We start from the raw sequence: 27,872 nt of genomic DNA, 5'->3' as shown, positions 1-27,872 counted from the left end.
AACTGTTGCACTGTTATAAAGTTGAGGCGGAGAGGAGACAAGCCTGCAATTGCAGGTTTTACAGAAATGTCTCAACATCACATAACTGTAATGATAACAATGATGAATGGGCGAAATAAAACAGTAACACCAATCCTTTTGTATAAAGTGTTAACAAGACAGCCTTGCATCACTTAAGACTGAGAACTTAGATCAATCCACTTGCACTGTCCAACTTTGACCTTATAACTTCCTTCTACTTATGTTGGGCTGTTATTTTGACAGTTGTACATTGCAATAAGGAATACATATAGGAACAGATCTATATCCACAGTCCATACTGGCATTCGTATCAACACAGTTTTATCCGCATCTATCCTTTCAAGCCTGTCACATCAGTCAGCTGGCAGATGTGCTATTAATACAGAACATAATGTAGTAAAAATTGCACACATTCCCAAAGTCTGTTACTGACCACTGAATTATTTAGGATATCCCCAGGGTGGCTGTAGCTTACAATCACCAGTGTGTGAATGTGTGTGTGAATGGGTGGATGACTGGTTGTGTAAAGCGCTTTGGGGTCCTTAGGGACTAGTAAAGCACTATACAAATACAGGCCATTTACCATTTATTTAGGATATACTCAGGCTGTCTATCACTGACCAGTCCCAGGAAACACTGGTACACTTTTAGCTATGAAGCACAGTTGTCCACCTGTCTGTCTTTGCTCCAAGACACTACACTCCAAGAAGCAGCTCCTTTCCTTAACCTCAATGACATTTTCATCAATGTCAAGGAAAAGAAGCTCGGAGGTAGTTTTAAAGATACCCCAACTGTACAGCATTTCTCTCCCTCATGCTCTTGATCCACATTTTTTGACTGGTTTATATTTTACAAAGGCAACATTACAACTCAGACACTTTTCTAAAGTCTGGCTTTTAATGAAGGACTCGGGGGTTAAAGAAAGAACGTCATTGTCCATCTCTTGCAGGTTAACAAGTCTTTCACAGAAAACATCAAGTGACCACAGACTTACAAGCCACGCAGATCTTTGTGCAATATGCTGAAAACAGTCACAACTAAAATTAAATCCAGCTACAGTCAGTTAAAACATCTAATAACTGTATGAAACTGGTGGAAGGTGAATTCTCCGATACTTTGGTTCATTTTTTTTCTCAGTTATTTTTGGATCTTAAAATAAACCAATTGCAATAACAGTTAAGAGTTTATAGATTATAAAAAACAAAAGAGAAAGAAAGGTGCATTCAAATACATTAAAAAAATAAAATGCTTCTCGTGCTAAACGCCTCTCAGCATTAGTAACGTGTCACACACGTATGCTCGCCGTGAGCTCCTCAAACCGTGTCCGGTTTGTTTGGACACGTGATTCTTTGACGGTGAAGCATAGCAACTTAGCAGCACTTTTCAAACCTTTTTCTTTTAAAACTAATGGACTAAAATACGTTGTGTTTGTTCAACATTAAGGTCACCCTAAAAGCTGAAAAGAAGCGGAAAACGTTGCTAAATAGTTACCGTTAGCGACCTAGCAAAAAGAGCGCGCACGAATAGTGTCAGAGAAATTTCCATTTAAAAAAATGCCAAAATTAAGTTAATTCCATATAAATACCAAAATAACAAACCCTTTTAACTAAATCAAGCTTACAAAATATGTTGACGTCATTCAATGAAATCGGCGCTTTGATTTACACTTCATTTAAAAGATAACGCATTCATTTTTACAACAGAGAAACAGAGCTTAAATATGTGATAATCTTTCTGTACTTAAAGACCGAACATGGACCAACACAGCCCATTACTGCTACTTAAATCTGACAGTCTAAAATAATAAATAACTGATATATATCAGGCAACAAGCATCACAGCAACACCATTGAACGAAGCTAACTAGTAGCAATAGCTTCATCTGGTAAATAAAACACTATTCTCTTAGTTGAATTCACACTAACCTGCCACAAGTTGCCCTCTTCTGGGACAATTGCGCCATCGAGGAGGAGGTCCGTTATTTGACATATTGAGTTGAGGTTGGTAATATCTAAAAGCCTCTAATATCAATAACCCCGTTGCTTGATGCTGCTTCTCTCCCCCACAACAGATGCTGGGTAGATATTCACCCGAGCACTGCGGACTCAGGGCCCTTTAGCTCCTAATTCAGGAGAATCAGCCAGCAGGTTTAAGCCCGGTTAACCTTCTGACAGACTAGGAGGCATTTTACACGAAACGCAGGCTGTTCCGATCCACTGCAGATCAGCCTCTGAAGAAATTCAGCTATCTTTTTCATTTGTCTACCATAAATCTAGGTTTTTAGCAATCAGCTAGCAACACCTCAGTGATCATTCTTCTTCTTCTTCTACTGGTGTTTTTATACACCGGCAAATCGTATCCGTGCATTATCGCCACCCTTTGGACTGAAATGGTTGCTGCAGCAGCTTGAAAGCTAGTTCATTTATTTACAAAGAAGAAAAAAACCCACAAAAAACCCACAAACGTTCTTACCTTATTCTTTTATTTATTTGTCAACACTGCTTTAAATTTTAATTTATGTATTATTTATATTCTACAGTTTGATGTAAATGCTCCAAAATTTAATTCTGATTCTAACTGGTTTATATTCTGAATGACAATAAAGTGGCTATTCTATTCTATTCTATTCTATTCTATTCTATTCTATTCTATTCGTGTTTAGCTCCTCTCCTCTTTATGTAGACCTATAGTTCATTTTTTATTTCCCCCACCTGTTGACAATACACAAAAATGTGTAATCGTTTCTTTCTGTCTTTATATTTCATACCTTTCTTTTAGTATATTTTGACAGATTTACATGTCTTTGATTGATTATCTGTTTTAGCTGTGGGGTAGATATTACTTGGCTTAAAAAATACATATAATATCCTGTATCCCTAGTATTTATTTTATTGCATGCTGTCTCATGTCTTTTGGCTCTGTTTTGAAAGGTTTTCAAAAGTTTATTGGCAACTTCAGCAGATCTCTTTACACCAACCAGATCAAGTGAGACGTATGCAGTACAATAAACAGTGATAGAAATCCATATGACACAGTGGATTGGACTTTCTTTTTACATCCAGAGCTACCTTAATTATTTGTGGCATAGATTCAACAAAGTGCTGGAAACATCCCTCTGAGGTTTTGGTTCATATAGACATGATGTAATTTGCTGGTGCAAATTTGCCGACTGCATTAATGATGGAAATCCCCTGTAACACCACCTCCCAAAGCTGCTATTTTGGATGGAGTTCTGATGATTGTCTAGGCCATTTGAATACAGGGAACTCACTGTCATGTTGAAGAAATTAGTTTGAGATGATCTGAGTTTTGTGATTGAAATATTTTCCCGCATAACCATACGCCAGCAGCAGCAGCCTGCACCACTGATACAAGACAGGATATATCCAATCCTGTTGTTTATGCCAAATTCATGGAAGAGGTGAGTGTACACCACACAACACCACAGAACACTGGTGTATGTGTGCATAATTTAGCTTGAAATATTAACTCATTTTTCCCTTTCACCAGTCTAACAGTGCATTAGTGGAAAATATAAGTGAGCTGGCTCACTTCCTTATGAATGTGTACTGTGGTTTCTCCAATTACACTCAGTGCCATGCACATTACAAAGCCTTGCTCACACTAATATATGACTACATGCAGAATATTTCAAACATTTTGTCATCAAATAACAAAACAGGGTGTCAAGTACAACATTTATTCACTTTATTTCATACTTTTTTGTTTATGTCTGTTTACGAGACATATGGCAGAGATGCTTCTGCGCGGTGAATGTTTATCAACACAATAACAAAATTTACATTTTAATGACTCCTCCAGTTTACAAATGACACAAAGCGGTAAAGCAAAAAAAAAAAATGCAGCAAGTCACACCTCAACAAACATCAAGCATATAATACATGGCTAAAATATTTACAACAAAATATCACAATACTATAATACAGACTATACATAAAACCAGGATCAGTGTCATAGCAAAGCATGTCTAGAATGCTAAATCCTGGGAACACTATATCATATTTTCAGTGGTGATAACTCATATCCTTAAATCTTTTCATCTCTTCACATTAACGTTGGACGTTACTCATCCAGTCTGAGAAAGCACTGGTTAAAGTGTTTGTGTATTTATTGATCTATTTTAAGTAATTGTGTTTTATGTATATTATGGTTTTATATTTTTACAAATGCTTTATATACTTATTTATATACTTATATATATTTAATGGTCTATACCTTGTGTTGGGGGGGGGGGGGGTTGTGTTTCTGTCTTGTTTTTATGGACATGAAGTCTGCCAATAAAGATTGAATTGAATTGAATTGAATTGAATGAAATGAAACCTATTCTTGCTGTACGGCTGAATACATTAAGATGTCCTAATAAAGCAGCTACTACATACATAAAAACGGTTAAACATGTTTGTATCCTGTTGTTCCACAGTGCTAGGCAACTTAATGACACACACAGTCATATCAAACCATATCTATTTCTTTCACAGCTGACTGACTGCAAATCTATCTGCATCGTTTACCTTCACTGCTCTCACCTGTTATGATCTTGTTCAATCATGTCTAATGTGACATATATGGTCTTAAGTAATGCCCTTTCTTGCTGTTTTACTGGCACATGCTTACTCAGTTTTGGAGTCTCTGGGACAGGACTCTCCACAGAACTCTGACTTCGATAGGGGTTGGCTGTGCTGCTCTCTGAGGAAATTAATGCAGTGGATTCTCCGGGAGAGGGAGGCGTCTTTGCAGGTTCAACTGGACTTTCATCCTCCGTATAAAGACCAAGACTCATTCCTGAGTTTGCGTAGTCCACTATGTATTCACTGGCTGTGTTAGTATCATAGCCTGTAACTAATGAAGGGGTAGATGTGCTCTGCGCTTTCTCTGGGTATACTGTATCACAGTGGCTTTCAGATGGATTTCTGAATGGCTGGAAGCAGATTCCCTATGGATACAAACACACAGACAGAAGGGAGCCGTAAAACAAAAAGCTAGGATGAATTACAGCAGCTTTTATATATTATCAAGACTCGGGCATGGATTGTTTCTGTAGCCAGTGAAAGCTAAACCCTACATAGACATGATAACTCAGGATAGAGGACCTCTGGAAGAGGGAAGATGTTAAAGGAGTCACAGTGCATGGACACATAAATGAGTTCAAGACAGAAACTTCAAACTATGACAAAAAACATCTGTAAAACATCTGTGTGCCGTTCCAGAAAGCAGGTTCAACAAACTCGGGAACAAAGCATAAACTCTGAGTTGCTATTAACTCAGAGAGTTGAAACAGCCCTGATTATGTTCACCCTGAGTGAAGAATGCATGCGTGAAAGAGGATAGCAATCATCGGTGAAGCTCTGATACCAGGAGTCCCCATGGCAACAGGTAAATAAAGAGTAGCACACGAATGCTTATGAATCTGGACCATGATAGCTATCATAAAAAAAACATGGGTCATTTAAAATCCTCCAACTTGAATTGTTTTAATCGCTGAAGCTCGAATTCCACCAAATTTTACATTTGATGTTTAGATCAGATTTTTCAGTTGTAATCTGACAAATTACAGAAAACGAAAACTGAAGAAATGGAGCAAACACATAAGACAGTTTATTCATGGACCTGCGATATCCATCAGCCCAGTAAGATTGATTTTGGAGATTATCATTGGGAGTAGTTGAGGAACTTACAGACATCGCACCTTACTAAATGTTGCTCAATGTCATTTGACTGTATTTCAGTGCATGACTATACTCAAACCCGAAGTGCCATCAGAACATATTAGAGCTCTCTGCATTTATGCAAACATAGCATATCAGCACAAATATTCATGTGGGCTAATTTTACAGTCACCTTGGAGTCACTGAATAGAGTCAAATGTAAGGCCATCTGCCCCTAGAGATAAAGCTAAGCCCAGCTCTAAAGTTACACACTATGTATCGCACCATCATTGCATTGTAAACGTGCATATATGGATTTGGTAATACAAAGAATGTATGCATATTTTTATACTTGAGCCTAATCTGTCTTCACTGCTAGAACTGTGACTACAAAAATACAGAACACACCAAAAATACTTGTTCAGTCAAACTAATTTCATAATACTAATTTCTGACAAACTAAAGGGATTTTTGTTTCTCCGTGGGATACTAATTTGTAGACCGTGGGATACAAATTTTTATAGTTTTTAATAAACCTGATCAGAGTGCTGACTGCTTATTTCCAACTGGGGTTTTATGTTTTGTCAAGCCAGCTAAGGCAAAGAAAGCCTGGTTGTGTTGAACTTCCTTTATAATACAGGCCTCAGGAAGTCTGGGGGGAAACTGTTTAAGATAATATTCAGAAAACCACTTTCAGAACAACTGAAAATACCAATTATTATTTTTTATTAATCCGGCCGCCAGATGTTGGTAGTTAACTTTTTGATTAAATCACAGAATCTTTTTTTCAGATCTCAGAAATTTGAGGTAAATGTGCAATGATCAAGAAAAAAACATCTTAAACAGCTTTTTTCATTCAACACAACAAAGTCAGAGAGACTCAGTTTGCTGACACACGTGACAAGGTAAAACAGAAAACCCTCACACTGTAAAATGTGAAATTAAAGTAAATTACCGAGTAGTCACTTTAGCAGAAATATAGAATAACATTCAGCTTCTCTACAATTCAAGAAAGCACAAGCTGATGTATTTCTACCTTTTTTTTTTGCTTGATAATGAAAAACCTACAATTTAATCATGCAACTTCTTCAGCAACATTAATGCAGATATAATGCATCCCACTGGACAGCCTCAGATAATAACACACATAGTGAAGTTAAAAACAAACAGAGACACATGAGAACAAAGAAAATCTAGAAAACCCATGTGGACAGACACAACGACTGGACTATTTATACACCAAGGAGTGATTTGAGATTAGAAACGGGGGAAAAAAAAACAGGACAAAAAAAAAATCTGAAAAACTAAAAGAAGACAAATGAGAAAGCAATCAAAAAAAGTAAAAATGAGAAGAGGAAACAATAACTCAAAAGCCTAAACTACATGTGAAAATATCACCGCCCCATCCCGCAAAATTCAGCATTATAAATCAAGGGCCATGACATCCTCGTCACCTTTTGTTGACTTTGCGACGCCCAAACACCCACAGAGCTGAGGGCTGGATTTGGCACGGGCTTCTCCTGGAATTTCTTCCATCTAAACAAATAACACACATCATTAACACATCGTTAGGAAGAAATATGTAGAAGTGTTTGGTGCCAAAAATGTAATCACAACATGACCACAATGTGTCTTAACACATCAGAGCCTGTCTTCCACTATTGATGGCCTGGAAATGTTTTTGGTTCAGTGTTTGCATTCAAAAGGAGCTCATAACAAATCATCAGTAACAAAAAGAGACTGAAACTTACTGAACAGCAAAGCATAATCCGAGAAATAACACCAGGAAGATGATAACGCTTCCAGCGACACTGAGTGCAGTAACAAGCCCCGGATCTGTTAAAGACATTTCAATTGATCATTGAGCACTTTGCAGAACAGACATTAAACACTCTTAAAAAAATCACTGACTGGATTTATACAGTTTTAAATAACTAGTATTACCACAGCAAAGAACAAAAAAGTTCATAACATTCGGTTTAATTCAGATACTAGTCCAGTGAGTCATAACATTAGAGGTTAGGATCTTAGTTCTTAGCACGCAAACAAATATTTTGACACTGATCAACCATCGGCTGGCAATCTGTCACAGTGTCTTCTCGTGGTTGATAAATAGTTCCAAAGGGAGGCGAATCAACATCTAGACAGCTTCAGGTACTTCTTGACTGTTATCTGGGTGACGTTCTACCCAGACAGACAAGTGTTTACCGCAAGGGTGGCTCAAACCTCTTCCTCTAGCCCTCCTTGCCCTAATGAGCCAATCAACTTCACACTCAAACACTTGCTTCTCACGGTTTAAATTGCTGATATCAGCAGCAGACATAGATCATTTGTACCATTTTAAGTGTACATAAAAATAAATGACTTTAAAGTGTTGTTTATTGTAACAAAATTAAGCTTCGGTAATACCAGTTTGTGTGCAGTCATGTAAAAAATAAAGGCAACTATAAGGTTTTGTATATCAGGACATAATAAAGCAAATATCTAATCCTTACAAGGTCTCGAAATTAGGTAACTATAACCCGAGATCAACAGCAGCTTGTGACATATAACACTGTGAAATGGTCTCACAAAAGTGAAAATGAAGAAGCACTGTGTGAAAAACCGAGTATACTTTGTGACTTAGTAGCTCGTAGAACACATTTAGCAACACAAATGTGAAGTAATTGTTTTCTGTATGAATTTATCAGTCTCTCATGTCCAGTGTTAAACTGGTGTAAAAGTGATATATTACTAGGAAAAGTAACTATTGCATTACTTTAAAAAATGTTTAACCTTCTGGGTCCAGAGTATAATTGCCCGTTTTTGACTACTTTTGATTTTTCTGCTATTTACTTTGCCTTGTTTGGTATCATTATTTTCAGCATAACCTCACATGTCTGAATCTACAGTTATGTTTTCATTTTACAACAGATCTAAAATTAGACAAAAAACATAAAATCCGAGTAGAAAAAGTTATATTTTTTACTGTAAAAACCATAAACATGTTTAATGAATCATATTTCATAACTATAAATGCAAATATAAATTGCTAATTTTAAAATCCTATGCACAAGTTTTGCAGACAACAAAGTTATTTGCATCCATTTACCTTTTACCTTTTTTTAAATAACCATTTCAAACTATTTAAATAACAATCAGGTGTTCTGCATTAAATAAGATGCCACACAAATTATTTGTTCCACTCCAAAAAATAATTTCTGTCCACTATAAAGGAGAACATCACAAGCCTGGTGTATCCTTCCTATACACTGCAATCTGCCTTTGGTGGCTTTCTGACGGCACCTGTAACATTCAGCATTCGCCTCATTGTTCCCGTCAACCTGCTGCACCACGTACTTTTCTAAAAGAATGACTCAGGTTTGTAGCCCCAAAGGATACAGCCTCATTGTTTCTGCAGAGAGGTATATACTGTTTTTTCTTCATTAAATTATATACCGTAAATGCTTTACTGTTTCGTTCTAGAGAAATCTCTCTGCAGAAAAAATGAGGCTAAAAGTCATGACGTCAGTAACCATCAAGCGTTTAGAGGAAAATGCATTAAAATCAGACATGACTATGTCGTGGAAATCAGCACATTTCCTGTATCCTTTGGGGCAACAGACCTGAGTCACTTTCATTAGTAGTCTTAGTTATTCCGTTTTGAGTTCCTTATATTCCCCATTTAGTTTCTTGAATATTACATTTCCCCTTGTGTCTGTGTCCTTCTGTGTCCCTCTTTGTGTGTCTGTGTTTATGTGAGTTGTGTGTGTCTTTGTGTCTGGTTTCCCATCCTTGTGTTTCATTTCATGTCTCCCCGCCTTTCATGTTTATCTTTGTTCCTCAGCCTGTCATCATTCTCATTCTCATCATTTCATAGTGAAAATCTTGCATTCCCTGTTCAGTGTGTTTAGTTTTGCTTTTTCTCACTTGTCATGTCTAATTTGTCTTAGCTGTCTTCCCCATGTGTTTCCTGTTCCCTTGTCATTCCTTGCATATTAAAGCCCTCTGTTTCCCTCTGTCCAGCGTTCTCCCTCATTCCCCACCATGTGTTCTGCCTACCTGTGTGTTTAGTTTCATGTATATTCCAAATTTAGTTAGTTTTGTAGTACTGCCATCCAGCAATAAAACCGATAAAACTTTCTGAGTTCATTTTCACCTCCATGAGTCTGCACCTAGGGTCCATTACTGCCTGCCTTACATGACCAGTTCATGACGCCACTTTGGTTTCATCCAAAGGACAGGAAGTCTCGGTTTGTTCGGGTGCAACTTTGCATGCCTAAGCTAACTGCCATGTGCAACTCTTCTAAAAAAGCCATACTTGTTCATTTTCCTAATTGCACTGTCTAATTGCACACTGCATTTTGGATTATTTTTTGTTAAATAAATAATGGCACAGCATAATATGTCATGTTTTGTAGTTGCTTTAATGTTGCATTTACCTAATTTTAAGACCTACTAACGACTGCGTTACTTGTATTATATCCTGATACAAAAAAACCTGAGCTGAAAGAGGGTGTACTTTCTTGTTACCATGACAACCAGAGTAGTTGTTGAGTTTTAGGTTTTTGGTTCAGTTTTTGCTGTTGTGCTGAGACCATGGCAATGCCCATGGTCATAGACTTGTAGCTAATATTACAACAGCAAAGTAAATCCTGCCACGCCTTTTTGTCAGCAAAAACAATTAATATTTTATGGAAAATAAATGATACGTCATTAATTATTAAACTTTTTCTGCAGTTGTCAAGTCTGCCGTCAGCAAATAAGTGCTGTTGTGGGTCTCAGAGCAGTAAAACTGCAGCATCCTGTTTCTGACTTTCAGGAATGTTTCTATTTGTTTGCGTCCCTAGATACATGCCAAGGTAACTGCTGGAAAACACAAAGGCTTTGGATCGAGGCCATAAAGAGATTTTCTCCAAGGATCATCAAATTGTAATATTTGGCACTGATGTTGGGATTAGGCTGTTATTACTGCTATGAGTCAGTTGAGCTGTGTTTGGTTAAAGCTCGACTGTAGGAAAACACAGGTTCATGACTGGTAACAACAGTCATTGAGTTATTAAACTCACAAATGTTTTGAGTGGATTTAAATATAAAGGTTGCTAAAAAACATAAAATAAATAAAACTACACAGACATTGAATGGACTAAACTAAGCAAAAACATTTTTTTTTTGCTGTATTTTGTTCAATCCAGAAAACAAAACGAAAAAATAAAACTGTGTCCCTATTGACTGAAATAACAGTCTTTACTGGCCTGACATGCCAAAGCATGATTATTGTGCTGATGCATCTGTTGATTATTCACCAACTTAGTATCAGGGTGGTATTGGGTGCACCAAACCAAAGATAATCTGCTCACAGGCTCATTCTGAATCATTCCTCTAAGTCAGAGCTCTTATAGACCACTTACCAAATTTTTTGGTTGTAAATTTCTCATCACTGCTTGTTGATATTCCGGTCAGAGCCCTGGCATCGACATTGACGGTGTACTGGGTGTCTGGACTCAGATCTTTCAAAGAGACGTTCCTCGTTTTTCTATCCACAGTAACATCTGGAAGAAACCCATTAAAGAAATGCTATGAATGTTGTGTTAAATGAAAGTGTGCAAACTTTGCACAAGTGCGCTGCATACTCACTGAGATACGGTCCATGCTGCGCCTTGTAGTAGTTGACTGTATAGCTTTGAACAGCACCGCTGCATTCCTTCTGTGATTTCGTATTCCAGCTCACAAAGGCTTGTCGCTGGCCAGGTACAACTGTGATAGCAATGCTGTCTGGATCTGTAGGAGCGACAGGGGCAACATCAGCTTGGGACAGCATTTTAAAAAGTACTGTTTCAGAATGAGTCAAAAGTTGGACACACCTTCTAATTTAATGAGTTTTCTTTATATTTACTACTTTCTACATCAGGGGTGTCGAACTCCAGGCCTTTAGAGCCGGTGTCCTGCAGGTTTTGGATGTGTACGTGATCCAACACTAGTGATGTGACGTTCTGTATCGAGGCTTCGAAGCTTGTGTCGAGTAATGGAGGGGGCGTTTCCGTGATGCGCGTATCGAGGCTTGCTTCATTTATGGGAGGAGCTGAAAATGATGACGTCCGAAGCCTCGCTGCCCGGCTGTACCACGTGACTGGTTCAGGAAGTGGTTCGAACTTTGCCGCGAGCTATGACAGCGATATAAACCCCTCAGACTTCATTCAAAAATGTGGGTGTTTGATAGAGAGTTGCGGTTAGTGAGAGTTTGGAGACAGTTTGGAGTTTTATGAGAGTGAGGAGAGAAAGTCAGGAGAGAATGGAGCCAGCTAAGAAGAGGAGGATGTCCTCCCCTGTGTGGGAACATTTTGATTTTATTCCTCCCAACAAGTTATGTAAATTTCTACAGAAGATGTATTTTCATAATACTGATGGTGCCATAAAACTTATTTTAAGCGGCTTTGCTTTTGTACAAGGTGAAGTGTTTGCTATGTGCCAGGGAGCTGGGATATAACAACAACACCTCATCCATGCTTAGGCACTACAGAGCTTTGCATGAGAATAAGGGGAACACCGATTGTGGAGCAAAACCAGGTGAGCCATCAAATGCCATGATAATATAGCATGCTGTAATGTTACTAAATGATATAACAATATTATACAACTGTAATAAGTTACGTGTGTGATATTTATATTTGTGCTTTGTTTTTATTGTCTTTCCTCAGGAGAACAATCTCAAATAGATAAAACCTGGTTAGCATGGTGATTGAGGACTCCCAGCCATTTAGCATTGTGGAGGACAAAGGATTTAAAAGATTTGTTAAATCATTAAATCCTAGCTATGTTCTCCCCATTAAAAAGGTCATAAAAGCAGTGAAAATGCAGTTTTTACAGAATAAAATGTGAACAAGCAGGGCTGAGGCCTCAGTGTGTAGCTGTCCATACCTCAACGTTACAAAAGCACAACCACTGTCCACACCCCAACCACACCTCACCTCACAGTAAATGATCATTTCCATTTTAAGCATTTCCAAATAATCATTTCCCATACTGCCAGTATAAATATACACAGTATACTGCCATCACTACAATATACATGTTTTACACACACTCCTTTTGTTGTTGACATTTACAGGCTGTGTGCAAAAGGCCACACTCTTCAAATTCATGCCAACTAATATTTTTACGTCCAGTAGGTGTCCTACTAGAGCAAATGAAGCTTCAAGAAGCTTTGTGCTGGGGTGAACCAATTGGATGAAAAGCTTCAGTGCTTCATGAAGCTTCATCTGCCCATCACTATCCAACACAGCTGATTTAAAAGCCTATATTACCTCCTCAACATGATGTAGTTCTCCAGAGGCCTGGTAATGAACTAATCATTTGATTCAGGTGTGTTGACCGAAGGTGAGAAACCTGAGAAACCTGCAGGACACCGGCCCTCTAGGCCTGGAGTTGCCTACCCCTATACATACTGAATACATCAAATATATGAAGCAAGTATTTATGGAATTATGTAGCAAAGAAAAAAATGATAAATAACTCTGAATATGTCTTATATTTAAGATTCTTGAAAGTAGCCACCCTTTGCTTTGTTGACAGTGCTGCAAACCCTTGGCCTTCTCTCGATGAGCTGCATGATGTAGTCACCTGAAATGGTTTTCACTTCACAGGTGTGCCTCGTCAGGGTACATTTGTGGAATTTCTTGCTTTCTTAATGAGCTTGGGACCATCAGTTGGTTGGTTCCTGCAGTTGTGCAAAAACCAACCAGCTAAGTAAAGAGAAACAAAAAATAGACGTGTCCCCCAAGTGCAGTCGCCTTAAACCATCAAGCGCTACGATGAAAGTGGCTCGCATGAGGACCGCCCCAGGAAAGGAACACCAAGAGTCACCTCTGCTGCTGAGGATAAATTCATCCGAGTCACCAGCCTCAGAAATCGCAAGTTCACAGCCCCTCAGACTAGAGCCCAGATAAATACCACACAGAGTTCCAGTAGCAGACACATCTCTACATCAAGTGTTCAGCAGAGACTGTGTGAAAGACTGTGTTAATCAGGCCTTTGTGGTCAAATAGCTGCTAAGAAACCACAACTAAGGAAAAGCAACAACCAAAAGAAATTTGTTTGGGCCAAAAAACACAAGGAATGGACATTAGACCAGTGGAAATCTGTGCTTTTATCTAATGAGTCCAAATTTGAGATCTTTGGTTCTACCCGCCATGTCTTCATGTGATGCAGAAAAGGTAAACAGATGGTCTCTACATGCATGGTTCCCACCGTGAAGCATGGAGGAGGAGGAGGTGTGATGGTGCGGCTTTACTGGTGTCACTGTTAGGGATTTATTTTAAATAGAAGGCACACTGAACCAGCATGGCTACCACAGCATCCTGCAGCGACATGCCATCCCATCTAGTTTGCGTTTTGTTGGACCATCATTTATTTTCAACAGGACAGTGACACCAAAACACACCTCCAGGCTGTGTAAAGGCTATTTGACCAAGAAGGAGAGTGATGGAGTGCTGCGCCCAATGGCCTGGCCTCCACAGTCACCTGACCTAAACCCAGTCGAGATGGTTTGGGATGAGAAGGGCCGCAGAGTGAAGGCAAAAGGGCCAAAAAGTGCTCAGCATCTCTGAGAACTCCTTCAAGACTGTTGGAAAACCATTTCAGGAGACTACCTCACGAAGCTCATCGAGAGAATGCCAAGAGTGTGTGAAGCAGTAATCAAAACAAAGGTTGGCTAATTTGAAGAATCTAAAATATAAAACATTTTTTTCATTATTTCACATTCTTTTGTTTTCTACTAGTACTGTCAGCATTAATCTCGTTAAAATGACGTTAACGCCATAACCGCATTAACGCAAATCTCTGTTAGTGAGTTAACGCGTCTCGCCCCATGTGAGGGCTGCACAGCATCAACGCTTCAGCGCGGTTAGCTCATTAATGTGTTAGCGCCGTGCAGCCAGTCGGTTATGGGTTGCGGTTATGGCGTTAACGTCATTTTTAACGAGATTAACGCTGACAGCACTATTTTCTCCATAATTCCATATGTGTTTATTCATAGTTTTGTTGCCTTCAGTGAGAACAATGTAAATAGTCATGAAAATAAGGAAAAATCATTAAATGATAAGGTGTGTCCAAACCTTTGCTGGTAGTGTATATATCCAAACATCTGAATTACGTACCTCCAAAACTGGAGCAAACATGAAGGACTTTTGTGCCATGACCTGTCTTGTCACCAAAGAGGGGCGTTACTGTGATATTATATGGCTTTTTTCCCTGGAGGCCTGTAAGAGAGGGGGAAGACTAGTCTGAAAACTGATGACAGAGAACTAGCAAGTGAGTGTTACAGCATACTTGTTTAGCTTTTTAGCCACACAGCTCAACAGTGATTACGTGCATCCCTTAGAGGAGTTTTGTGCTGCTACTGCCAAATTAGAATTTTTTCTATGCTTTATATGATACCGCCTTTAATATTTTATATGTATCCATTTTAGCTGGAAGACTATCAAGAGTATAACTAAAGTACCAAAAGCTGTGTAATCTAAACATACCAAAGCTCCAAGTGCACCAAGGGAAGTGGTTCTTATGATCTGTTTATATGATGAAATGCTTCCTAGGATTAGTATCTATTATAATCTAGTATACTTTTCAGATTTAATATGTGTGCAACAATGGATAAGAATGATTTATTTGTTTTAACAGTTATGTTTATAATTAAATAGTTTAGTTCATCTGTTTTCTCTTCTGAGGTTTGAAGACATCCAAAGAGTTATGAGAGAAGATTTGAGAAGCCCTGAGATGACTACAGGGTTAGGAATGTAGAAGAAATAAAAGTGGGGACACTAAGAAAGGCACTTGGGTGAGAACTGTGATAAACAAGAAAAAATTAAGTAATAGCTTCACAATAGCACGTGGAACCAGACCTTCACAGAAACATTGTGAGTAAATCTATTTAGCCTGACTGTTCCTCTGCTTGCTTAAACACAACTGAGCACAAAGAAACACCGCAAACTGCAACACATCTTAGGACACAGTTTTCAAGAAATAACTGTTTTTCTGTAGAATGTATAATGGATTACAGAGCAGCTTTTAACATCTATCTCACCCAGACTATGCATAATTTGCCACACCCATGAACCAATAATGCTGGAAGATAAGACACAAATGGATCATGTCTTTGCCGATAAACCAGCATGACTCAGATTCCAGCCACAAGGCTCCCTTGGAATTTATTAAACATCCATCTATCAGCCTGTCATCAATTTACCGTTATCACACTGCTCTCTAACGTACCGCTGAGTGTTACATTTGTGTATTCGCTCTCTTTCCAGTGGTACTGACTTCCATCCTGGGTCCAGTCAATTTTATACCCACTGACTGGCTGCATAGGAGCCATCCAGCTGACCTTAATAACGTTGTCATCAGATAAGGTCTGGATGTTGGTAACTTGAGGAAGGCCTGCCGATTAGATAAAGTGAAAGAAAAAAGAAGCAAATTGCTTGACAACACAGCAAAGCCTTTGTCCATTAAACTGAAGCAATCTGGCACATCAATAATAATTGCCCATTAAAAATGCTCAGGAAATAGCATTTAAACTTACTCTCTCCAACGGCCGGAACATAAACTGACTTCACCACAAGAACTTCTTTATTCTGGAAGACTGTGAGATTTATTCTGTCTGCATCTTGGTTTACAACAACATCACAAGTTGTGTTGCCACGGAAGGTATAATTCCCTCCAGTCATGTGTTCACTGTCATGAGTTTGTTTTATGGTGTAATTAAATGTGCCTCCACAGTCTTTAGGAATATCCTGTGTGGATAATTTGAAGCTTGTCACATAAAAAAATAGACAGAACATACAGAAATCTGCTGTTTAAAGACACCAATGAGATATTTCCTTACCGTCCACATGACACGGACTTTTCTAAGTCCATTTTCTTCCAGTTCAGACACTTTTCTCCACAAGCGCAGGTTGACATGATTCTCTGTAAAAGGTCAAAATACAAAAAACTATTTTACGCAGGCAGGAATATTATTATATTTGAAAACTGTCAACGGTTTTGGTCTGAAGCCAAGAAAAGAGAAAGCAGTGTGCCTGTTCACACGTTAAATAATATCCTGGAGCTCATGGAAACAAATACGTGTTTACAGCGAATAATTCAATCATCCATCCACTTTGTGAACTGCCTCTCCAGTTCAGGGTCACGGAGGGAGCTGGAGCCTATCCAAACTCTCTCAATGTGAGCTGCGGGGTACGTCAAAGACCGCAAGTCCATCGCAGTTCATTATTTTTAGTAATTCTGCTGCAGAAGTTGTAGACTGACCCTCATCTTCGTGTTACATGCCATCGGTTCTCTGGAGGTATTTTTTTTTAAACACTACAGTCATATTACACAGCATAAAAGACTAAACTTTTGACTTTGTATTATCACATTCAAGTCCAAACCTGCAACTCAAAATGTTTCAGACTTCATTCCTTTAACATTCCTTGATAATGTTCCCTCTCAGGGCCTCAAACCTAAGGTGGCCCCTAGAGACAAAGCATGTACAAACTCCAAAACACTTACAAATTCTAAAGCACTTACAAAATCCAAAACACATGCAAACTCCAAAACACGTACAAAATACAAAACACATGCAAACTCCAAAACACAACGGAAGTGTTCCAGGACGCTAGGGGCAGTGTTGAGCTCGATTTGCAAAATATACGGTTTGTTGCAAACACATGGGCTGTATCCCAATCAGTGTTGCCAACTTAGCGACTTTGTCGCTATATTTAGCGAGTTTTCAGACCCCCTAGCGACTTTTGTTCTAGAAAAAGTCGCTAAAAAAAAGACGTGAAAGCGCATATCGCTTTTACTCTCAACAAGCAGCAGGTGCTGTAACGCAGTCAGTTCTTCTTTTACTCTTATGCTGTTTTGTGGATCAGGTTTAAAACTACGTATAAACACACACACACAAAGTAACTCCACCAGAGTGCCTATTTCGGGTCACTTTTGCCGGTAAAGGAGCAGGGTTGGAATTGTGACATTACAAAAAACAATAATTGCTAAAAGAAATTTAATTTGTAGTTCTAAATAAATTCTAAATGCATTTAGGACGTTTTTTGCTCACTTTATGTCTCGTCCACGATGTTATTTCTCTCTCCAGCAGCGTAGGTTACAATTACATTAGCATGACCAATTATGCAAATTAGGTGTTGACGTCATTTAGCGACTTCTAGCGACTTTTAGGACAACCAATAGCGATTTTCCTTACTGAGGAGTTGGCAACACTGATCCCAATTCAGGGTCTGCAGCCTTTTGGGTGCCAGTGTTTTGGGGTAGGCTGTTGATTTTCTTTACTCATTTCAGAGATCTTGAACCCCACAAAGTTCAGCACAAAGTTACACCCATGCTTACTGTTTAGTTTGGTCACATGTAGTATTTCCTTGCTCCAGTCACTCCAGATGGCCTTCCCCAAAACACAGCGCACTGAAAAGCTGTAGGTAGTGCAGGAATCCACATTGTTGATCGTGATGGACCCATAAGCTTCATCATTTAGTAGACAATATGGTCTTGTATTGTTTCCAGTCTCACTGTGGTCACACTAGGAGAAACATACATTTCTTCTTAGGAACATCACTTCACTTCTAAAATATACTCAAAGCTTTTACCAACAGTCACTAAATTTATAGGGTGCATGTTTAAAAAGAATCGAGATTTATAAAGGTTTATTTTTTATTTTGTTGAATTGATTATCCAGGAAAAAAATTCATGCAACAAGGAACTTTTTTGAAGATGAGGAGTTTTAGATTTCTTTTTAAATAATTTATTACATTAAGTAAAATACTTTTCTTGCCAAATGTCACCACTATTTGCCAGAAGTCATCCTTTAGCTGAATGTTTTTATTTGTTAAAAGTAATGTTTAATCTTATCTAAAGATAATTAATTGTAACTTAATTAAAAGGAAAATTATAATATTAGTATTATAATATTTTTTAATTCTTAGAAATGTTTCGAATCAAGTCCCTGTCAAAATTGAATGCTGAAAATATTTTATAATGAAGTTAAAAATGCATATACTGAGAAATCAATTGTGTCAGTTATGGATACAGCCTAAATATTCAGGTATAGAAATATCACATGCTGCTTATTTATTTTCTATTTGTTTCTTCCAACTAACACAGTATGTCCATTATGTCCCTCGTTTATCGCGGGATTTAAGTTCAAAAAATAACCCGCGATAGGTGAAATCCGCGAAGTAGCCGACTTTGTTTTGTTTTGATTTTTTACAATTATTATAAATGTTTTAAGGCTGTAAAACTCCCTCACTACACACTTTATACACTTACACTTACACTTACACTTACTTATACACAGACAGGCATGAACATTTTCACACTTTTATCTCTTGTTTAAACACTCTCAAAGTTCAAACCTTCGTAGAAAAATAAGCCCAGTATTATAGAATGAATGACGGTGCAAAAACATTTTGTCAACATTGTTGAGTTTGTTGGGGAGAAAACTTATAGTACATATAGTACAGCTCTTCAGAGTCACACTGCTACTGATCAAAGATTTAAGTAAATTTGACTAACTGAATGCATTCTGTACTGTACAGGAGACACGGCACGAGATTGATTGATAATGGTCTACAGCCAATCAGGACGCAGAACACAATGTGCTGCAAAACAGCGAGGCTGCGAAAGGTGAACCGCATTATAGTGAGGGACCACTGCATATGATTTTTAGGTGATTACAGGTTATCTAATTTGTGTTTTACCTTCACTACCTGTGCAGCAAATGTGTTTTTATTTCTGCATTCCTCAAATACCACAGAGATTAGAGGTTTGAGATAAGCCAGCTTTTCCTTACCTCGACAATTTCTCCTCCAGCTAAAACCTGGAAGTGAAACAAGTCCCCAGTTAGCCATGAAGGGTTAAATATTGCAAGCATGTTGGCAGAAACAAAAAGACCTTATATAGTGTCTACACAAATTAATGTATTTTATTTCCCATTCCACAGCTTTATAGCAGTTTATACCATCTGCACTTTTGTGTCTGATGAAGCAAATACTGTTTATGACTATATATATATGACTATATATATATGACTATATATATATATATATATATATATATGACTATATGTTATATATATATATATATATATATATATATATATATATATATATATATATATATATATAACAGAAATCTTTAGTTAAGGCACATATTGGGTACTATTTTAAAACATTATTGCTTAACCAACTAAATTAACTTTCACAAGACTCTAGGCAAAACTATTAACATGTGTATTAGAATTTCCTTTATTTATGTATTATTCACATTATTTACTTGGGTTTTAGCAGGTCAGGGTCTCACACCTTATTCATGCCATTGAACAGCCATGTGATTTTATTTCAGGAAGTTGGGAGGAAGCAGACAATTCCACAGGAAGAGTCTTTTGTTTTCAACCACTGTATCAGGTAGCAAGGGAGTGTAAACAGCTGTGCACTGCCTTCTGTTTCTGTAGAAGGTATTTAAACCCAGGGCTGTTCTGGGTTCAGGAGAGACTCTGCTGGTCATTTGCCCCGCGATGGCTGCTCCCACCAAGCTTGGGTTTTTTGTTCTTTTTGATTAAAGGATGTTAGCTACGCTCACCGTTTGTCTGCGGGCTTTATTAAGTTAAACTTCCACAACACATGAGATGAAATAAGTACAGCCCAAGATTTAATAGCTTGTAGAACAATCTTTACCAGCAACAAGTCGAAGTAACCATTTTCTGTTTGACTTCATCAGTCTCTCACATGCTTCTCACATTGCTTCACTGAGGTTTGTGGGAATTTGTCTCGTAATGTCCCGCCGCAGCATTTCAGTCAGATGGACTGGACATTGAGTGCATCATTGCAACAGCTTTATTAATTTCTTTTTCAGAGAAATTCAGCCATTCTTGTAGCTCTGCTGCTGTCCTTGGGATCACTGTCCTGTTGCACATGCCCGGTTCCAGCAAAGCTTGAACTATCAGATATATTCATCCCATCTGATGGGACCAGTTCATAGTTGACTCAATGACTACAAGGGGCCCAGGTCCTGTGACAGCTGCTATGAGCTGTTTGTGCTGATATGTTGGGTTTGGTGGTCTTGTGCATTATGGCCAAACATTTCTGTGCTGCTATGTTCCTTTTAGAGAGAAGATGCTTTCTCTTGGCATCCCTTCCAAACAAGTCTTACTTGTTCAGTCGTTTTCTAATTTTGCTGTCATTAAGTTTAAAATTTCACATGCTAACTGACTCCTGAAGAGTCCTTTCAAAGTTTGACCTGGAGGTGAATTTACTTGGAAATTAATTCCTAGAAAGACTGTCTGATTATGTTAGTGCTAGTTACACTTGCTCATCAGTTAATCTAGTGCATTTGCATAGCAGCATCAGGCTGCTGCTTACTCTCTTAATTCCAGTGGGAGAATTTGTTTTTGACATGACTGTAGATCGAGATGACACATTTTTTTGGGACTTCCTTTTTATTTTGTCTTCCTTGAAATCTGTTTATGTAACTTGCTGTTTAATGTATGAAAATGACGTAACTTGTGGTCATCGTCATTGAAACTGTTGTGTTTCATTCAGCATTTTTATGGCAGTGTCGTAACTAATTCTTGTTATTGCTTCAAAGTGAGCAGCTGTGCATGTAATGAAAGAGCAACGTACCTTCCTGCATTTGACTTCACAGCGACCCGGCTCTAAAGGAGAAAGTCTTCGCCATTTAACTGAGAGCGAACCTGCAGAGTCAGTCACCGCTAGGTCCTTTGGGGGAAGACTTTTACCTGAGTAGCAGACATTTCAACATCATCAAAAACATTCATAAATATAGTTATATGCAATGCAATCCATGTCACTTACTTATGTCATGTAGCGCAAATGTACGAGGCTCAGAGGAAACATTCCAGTGATGAGTTGTGGCTTTCACGGTAACAGTGATGTTGTCATCTCGAAGTGTGTATAGTTCTGTGAGTGTGCATGTTGTTTTCTTCGAGTGGCATTGTAAAATTTCCTTTTGTTTATAAAAAACACTGAAGGAAAGAAAAATCTATTAAATAATTTAAGAAGCATTAAAACAAAGGGAAAAAAATCTACATTAGTTGTTATACACAAGAGAAAGAAAATACAAAACTTACCTCTCTACGGTATAGTTCACTGGGGGATTCATGTGATGCTCCCATGTGCATGTGAGGCTGTCTAAGCTACCGCTTTCCTCTTGATTAAGCTTATACTGGACGCATGAAATATTTCTGGGTTTTGCTGCTGAAGAGAAATTAAGTTATTAATGTCCTACATTTCCCTTTAATGCAGGAATACTATATTTATGTTGGTAATGGAAGAAAATGACTTCTTACAGTACGTTTCTATAATGGTGCCTCCAATGACTTGCTGAGTATCTGCAGTATAGCACTGCAATGTCGCACGAGGGTGAGTGAAATTTCTGAGTGACAAGACTGTGTGTGTGCGGTTCAACATGCTGGACAGGCTATCATCAATGCGATCGTTGTTCAGTTTCCAGTAGATTTTGCTCGTGCCATCACACGCGCTCTGACATGTTATCGTGATGTTCTCTCCCGCTTTGATGTATGGATCTTTAGGGTAAACACTGCAGGTGTTGCTGTTGGGGCCTGGAGGAAATGATCATTTTAATTAAGGTAATTGAAAAAAAACTCTTTTGTCTCTGTAGCAAAAACTGAAACCGGCAGATGGATTGCTTAGGTTATCAGATGCATAGAAACAGGGAAAACAGCTGGCTCACAGAAAGCACTAAAGCATAGGAAAAAAGCGCTTGCATGAATGGGTGTCTTGGTCTCGTCCGTGCCCACTCCGGGTCAGGGACCAGACCCTGCCCCAAGTGGAGGAATTTAAGTATCTCGGGGTCTTGTTCACGAGTGATGGGAGAAGGGAGCGGGAGATCGATAGACAGATTGGTGCAGCGGCTGCAGTGATGTGGACGCTGTACCGGTCTGTTGTGATGAAGAGAGAGCTGAGTGTAAAAGCGAAGCTCTCAATATACCGGTCGATCTACGCCCCTACCCTCACCTATGGTCACGAGCTGTAGGTAGTGACTAAAAGAACGAGATTGCGAATACGAGCGGTAGAAATGGGTTTCCTCCGAAGGGTGGCTGGCCTCTCCCTTATAGATAGGGTGAGAAGTTCGGCCATTCGGGAGGGGCTCAGAGTAGAGCCGCTGCTCCTCCACATCGAAAGGAACCAGTCGAGGTGTTTCGGGCATCTGGCAAAGATGCCTCCTGGGCACCTCCTGGGTGATGTGTTCCAGGCATGACCCACTGGGAGGAGGCCCCCGGGGCAGACCTAGGACACGCTGGAGAGATTATATCTCTCGGCTGGCCTGGGAACGCCTTGGTGTTCCTCTGGGTAAGCTGGAGGAGGTGGCTAGGGAGAGGGAGGTCTGGGCTTCTCTGTTTGGGCTGCTGGACCCACGACCCGGCCCCGGATAAGCAGTAGAAAATGGATGGATGGATGTGAACGGGTGACTGAGGCATGTCGTAGAGTGCTCAGGTAGAGTAGAAAAAACGATCTATAAGGACCACTTCATTTTATTCTTTTTATTTCCTCCAGCAGTCAACTTCTAAATTCGTCTTCTCTGATTATGTCTCATTGAGTCCATGTGTCTTGGTTTTATCTAACTCATCATCTTTTCTTACCCCTTTCCTCACCTGTGTCCCCGTGTCTGTCTGGTCTCTCAGTGTGCTCACCTTTCTGTCATTGTGTCAAGCCTGCGCATTTGTGTTTTGTTTTTTCCGGTTTTATTTTGGTGTCTGTTCTTACTTGTATCTTGTGTGTAGTTCTATTTCCTTTGTCAGTTGTAATGAGCCCCAGCTGTGATCCCACCTGTTTCCCTTCCCTTCATTATTCTGTGTGTATATATTGTCTCAGTTCTTCCTCTTGGCTGTGTCCTTGCTTCTTGTTGATTTTCCCTTTTTAAAGAGTGTATTTCTTATTTTTTAACCTGCATTATTTTGTGGTTAGTTGAAGTTCAGCAATAAAGCTGCTTGTTAGTTTTAACCCTTGTTTTTGAGTGCTACATTTGGGTCTGACTCCTTACTGCAACAATACCAGCCTTGACTGTTTGTTCACTTTTTCACTTTTTTTTTGTATTTAGCCCACACTTCCTCTTGTACAGAGGGTTTTTTTACACTTGGGTTGGGTCATAGTCTGCTTCTCTGAGAATACGAGGTTCTTCTTACCCAGCTTCCTTTCTTTTTCTTGAACCAATTCTCATTTCTTCATATTTTTGCTTTCAGGAAATCAGACTTTGTCATTTTTCTTTAAAAAAAAAAAAAAGGAATAGTTCTCTAGGTTTTTGGAAAGTCTTAAAAACACAGTCTGGCAGGCATAAAATAGGATTTTGCATCAACCAGTTGGTTCCCAAAGAGCGAATTAGTCGAAACCTCTGCATATGTCAGCATGGTGTGCAGTGTGTCCTTAAAAGTAACTGAGGAAAAAAGAAGTGGCAAGCAGTAAAAAAGATACTCTGCAGCACATGATCACATGAACGCGTCCTCATGAAAGAGGAAAAAAGTTAACAAAAACCTGAAAAATGACCTGAGATGTGAACCCAAACACAGAAAAATACCACTAAATTTTGATCCACCATGAAGTATCATCTGGAAAGCACCTGACTGGAAATGGCTTCATTATTTAACCTGACAATAATCCCAAATACACCAATGCAGTGAAAGCATACCAGGATATAAAAACACACAATGTAGCACTATCATTCATGGATCGGCCTCAACTTTATCGAGCAGTGTGGGATCGTCTTGACACAGAACAGAACAAAAAGGCAGCCGACATCCAAAGGAGAGCTTTGAATGTTCTTCAAGGAGCCTGGAGAATTATTCCTAAAAGCTTGGGCTGTGCTGAAAAATAAAGGTGGTCATACCAAATATTGACTTTTAAGCTTGTTATTTCCCCATTTTCTCAAGAAAATATAAATAAATGAGGAGTGGCTTGAGACTTTTGCTCACCTAACTGTAATCTAATCCCACTTCTTAGTCCAACACAATTTTAAATCAGCAGAAAAATCTGTGCAAACTGGAGACTGACTGCGATACAAGAGAAAGTTTTGTTAATTAGGCTTTGCATCTTATGCAAAGATTTAAATGTAATAAAGTTATGATCGCTAAAAATGTTAAAACATTAATCTATTGCATTTGAAATGCAAAAATAACCAGTGTAACATCCAGAATAATGCAAAGCTATCAAGCTGTTCTTGCACTGCTTGCTGCAACGTAGGAGTTTCGCAACTGAGATGAATGAGCCAATCAAGTATGTCAGCAGCCTAAAACGAATACGATATGATACACAAGACTTTCTTTGATGACTCGTTCTGTAATTTAATCAAAGCTACACCATAGCACCGTCCACGCCCAGGTTAGTTTTCTTACCTGGAAAAACTCATCATGCTTATTCCATCCTCTAATGCGATGACTTTATAGCTTGCTCACAACTTTACTTAATTTGGCATGCTTGTGCAAGTTGCTTTAGCTGTAACATTTGACGCTTATTTTTTGATGACCAGAAGTTTCAATTTTAGACAGCCAGCATTGAATCAGGTGCTTTTTGTTTTGTTTTTGTTTTTTTAATGAGTCTTAACCGTGATCATCCTGAAAAGCTCAATCATCAATCAGCAGGATGGACATATCTTCAGTATTTTAAACAGTTTTTACTGCCATGTCTGTGTTAACTGGAGGCATTCTGATGAGTTATAGCAGGAAAATCCCAGGTGTTCCTAGCTACAGTAAGACAAGCAGCATAGCAGGCCAGTAATGCCATAACCCTGGAAACAATAACACTTAATTGGAATGCAATAGCTTACGCTTTGAAAACCTACCCATGATCCACTTCTCAACAAACGTTTGTGAAAAATGAATTTTTGCTTGTTTTTGTGTAGACTAAGCCTTACATCCTTAGAGAAGCTTATAGTTGGTTAAAAAAAAAGATTATTGTTTGGGCACTGAGAGTAGAGAATAGACAGAGTCTGGGGTGGTCCAGGGCCCAATCACAATCAATGACTTAAATAATGTAAATCTAGAAGCCTGTGAACCTTTATTTAGATCAGAAAGCAGTTTAGTCAGATTCCCACAATGTCTCGTTTCAAGTTCCTACGCCTGATCCTCATCCTTGCATCTGTAACATACTGCAGAATGCCTCAGGGGGAATTCATGGAAAGTATGCTATCAATTCACAATACTTTCTGTTAGTGCTCACTAACACTTTCAGGTTTAATGCTTATTATGTGAAGCAGCCACAGAAAGATTTCAGTTCACATTAACGGTACATGAGCTGTTTGAGATTCATTATTACAAATAATAGCATCGTGACGATCTGACACGGCCCTGAGTCTGCTATATAAACAAGATGACATGCTCCAAACAGCAGCATCTCTTACACCATCATCAATTATAAAGAAAAATTTCTGAGAAATTTCTGTGAAAACTATGATCCCTGGTGCTATGACTAATAATAATAATAATAATAATGGATTGGATTACTCACATTGGACTCACATTGAGTGACTGAACAATAACAAACTAAATCTTCAAAATTCCTCTGAACAGGTGTGATGTCTGAAACGTGTATTGCACTGCATCTGGTTTGAATCAAGCTGCTTTTCTCATGCGTAGCACCATATGTACCCTGTTCCCTGACTTCCAAGAGATCAGGGCCGCCTGTGGTGGCATGACAGAAACACAACCTTAGCATTACTTACTGTACAATATAAAGTGCCTTGAGGCGACTGTTGTTGTGATTTGGCGCTATATAAATACAATTGAATTGAATTGAAACATTAACAAATAATTTCATAGTAGTTTTATAAAACCGGTGAAGAATATTATGCCAGAGTTAATACATATTTTTTACCTTTGATTCATGGTGTTTGAGTCCCATGAATCAATGAGACTATCGGAGGTCTCCCTGGCTCATTGGAGGTACCTCACCCTCAAGTTGGGAAATATATGTATAAAGACTTGTTAATAGTTTGTAATGTAGTTTGGATAGTTTAGATTATTTAGCACATTTTTCCTGATAAAACTGTTACACTGAAGAAGGATGGTCTAGTTTTACAATATTTAATTGTTGTGTTGTTACTTTAACTTATCTAAAAAGGACAATGCAATCATCTGTTATAAAGAAAAGCAACAGACCATTAGAGGAGTTCCCAGAATAGGTGTAACCTTGTCCTAGTTAGAAAGGAAAAGCACCGTAACTTTTCAATCTGATTAGATTTGTTATTGCATAAGTTTATTTTTTTTCTCTTCTAGTCCTCGTGGAAAATATTTAGACAAGCAGGGACACTTCCATGTAGAATATTTGTTGATTTTCAGTAATCGGAGAAGGATTGTCAAACATTTCATCAGGTTCTGCTCACTTTGGTTAAAAAATGAGGTGTTTTCTTAAATCAGTGGAGCCACATATGGTTACCACCTATCCGGATCTTTGCTTTTAGAAGAAAAATTAGTAATTCTTAGTAATGCATACTTAAACAGAAATAACACCATTCAAAGCAAAACACTGATACAGTTAACAAGTTTAGGATTCTGATCTTGTTTCAGATCATAATTATTTAAAATGCTGGAGGTTATTATTCTTTCAAAGTGAGAATATTTGTAGGTAAATTTGGGTTTTTATTTATTTCAAATAAAGCACACATGCAAGAGTAGCTGCCCTTCTTAACTGAAAGTAGAACAAAAAAATGGGCATTTCCCATAAAGCCCAGAACTGAGTTTTATCGCTCAGCATATCTGGAAATCCCTTTAATACTTTTTTTTCCAACTATGCGACGCATAAAATGCTAAAATTGACTTACCAGCACGAATGGATGAGATTCCAGCCAGGATAAATACAAGTTGGAAAGTGTACATCTTTTTATCCTGTAATCAGACCTCAGGCAAATCCGCTGTTCAAATGCATTTAGAGCTGACAGTTATTCCGCTGAGCAACACAGAAGCACTCCAACGGCTTCAACCGAGGCTGTTATGATAGACGACACCCGACCCTCCGCCACATTTTCCTAACTAACGCTTTATTTCAGCCATCATGTAACAGGAACTGAAGCAAACCCTGAACTGAACAGGAGGTATTACCCAACTGGAAAGACAGAGAGATAAAGAGGAAGTGAAGTAACTCCTCAACCGCCTTCAAACTTTGATTATTTCAGTCTGTTATTATCTTGGCGACGTGAAAG

General features: G+C 38.5%; 2 protein-coding genes across 6 annotated transcripts in view; both read right to left on the bottom strand.

Moving 5' to 3' along the window:
• rngtt (RNA guanylyltransferase and 5'-phosphatase) overlaps positions 1 to 2,369 on the bottom strand; it is a 112,741-nt gene extending 110,372 nt beyond the window's left edge. Inside the window, exon 1 of the mRNA XM_085134317.1 lies at positions 1,947 to 2,369. Within this exon, the coding sequence (XP_084990443.1) occupies positions 1,947 to 2,010 (64 nt within the window). The 5' untranslated portion in view covers positions 2,011 to 2,369. The remainder of the gene's footprint in view (positions 1 to 1,946) is intronic.
• Positions 2,370 to 3,707: 1,338 nt separating this feature from the next.
• Positions 3,708 to 27,872, bottom strand: LOC146501826 (interleukin-6 receptor subunit beta-like). Of its 5 annotated transcripts, XM_085134312.1 has the most exons (17): positions 27,786 to 27,850; positions 27,495 to 27,753; positions 22,012 to 22,284; positions 21,793 to 21,919; positions 21,518 to 21,687; positions 21,326 to 21,441; positions 19,498 to 19,524; positions 18,042 to 18,228; positions 16,543 to 16,625; positions 16,240 to 16,450; positions 15,933 to 16,097; positions 14,822 to 14,923; positions 11,304 to 11,447; positions 11,078 to 11,218; positions 7,439 to 7,523; positions 7,142 to 7,223; positions 3,708 to 4,975 (listed from the first exon to the last, which is right to left on the bottom strand). In XM_085134312.1, the coding sequence occupies exons 2-17, from the start codon at positions 27,547 to 27,549 to the stop codon at positions 4,565 to 4,567; spliced, it is 2,379 nt and encodes a 792-aa protein (XP_084990438.1). In that variant the 5' UTR covers positions 27,550 to 27,753; positions 27,786 to 27,850; the 3' UTR covers positions 3,708 to 4,564. The 5 variants fall into 5 exon arrangements, with proteins under 5 accessions (XP_084990438.1, XP_084990437.1, XP_084990439.1 ...); XM_085134311.1 differs by having other exon boundaries at positions 27,495 to 27,872; XM_085134313.1 differs by having other exon boundaries at positions 21,793 to 21,916; positions 27,495 to 27,872.

This window comes from Neolamprologus multifasciatus, chromosome 15, assembly GCF_963576455.1.
Source record: "Neolamprologus multifasciatus chromosome 15, fNeoMul1.2, whole genome shotgun sequence".
In the NCBI taxonomy this organism is placed as follows: Eukaryota; Metazoa; Chordata; class Actinopteri; order Cichliformes; family Cichlidae; genus Neolamprologus; species Neolamprologus multifasciatus.
Note: the sequence above shows the minus strand (reverse complement) of the source record. Positions and strands in the feature narration are given on the sequence as shown.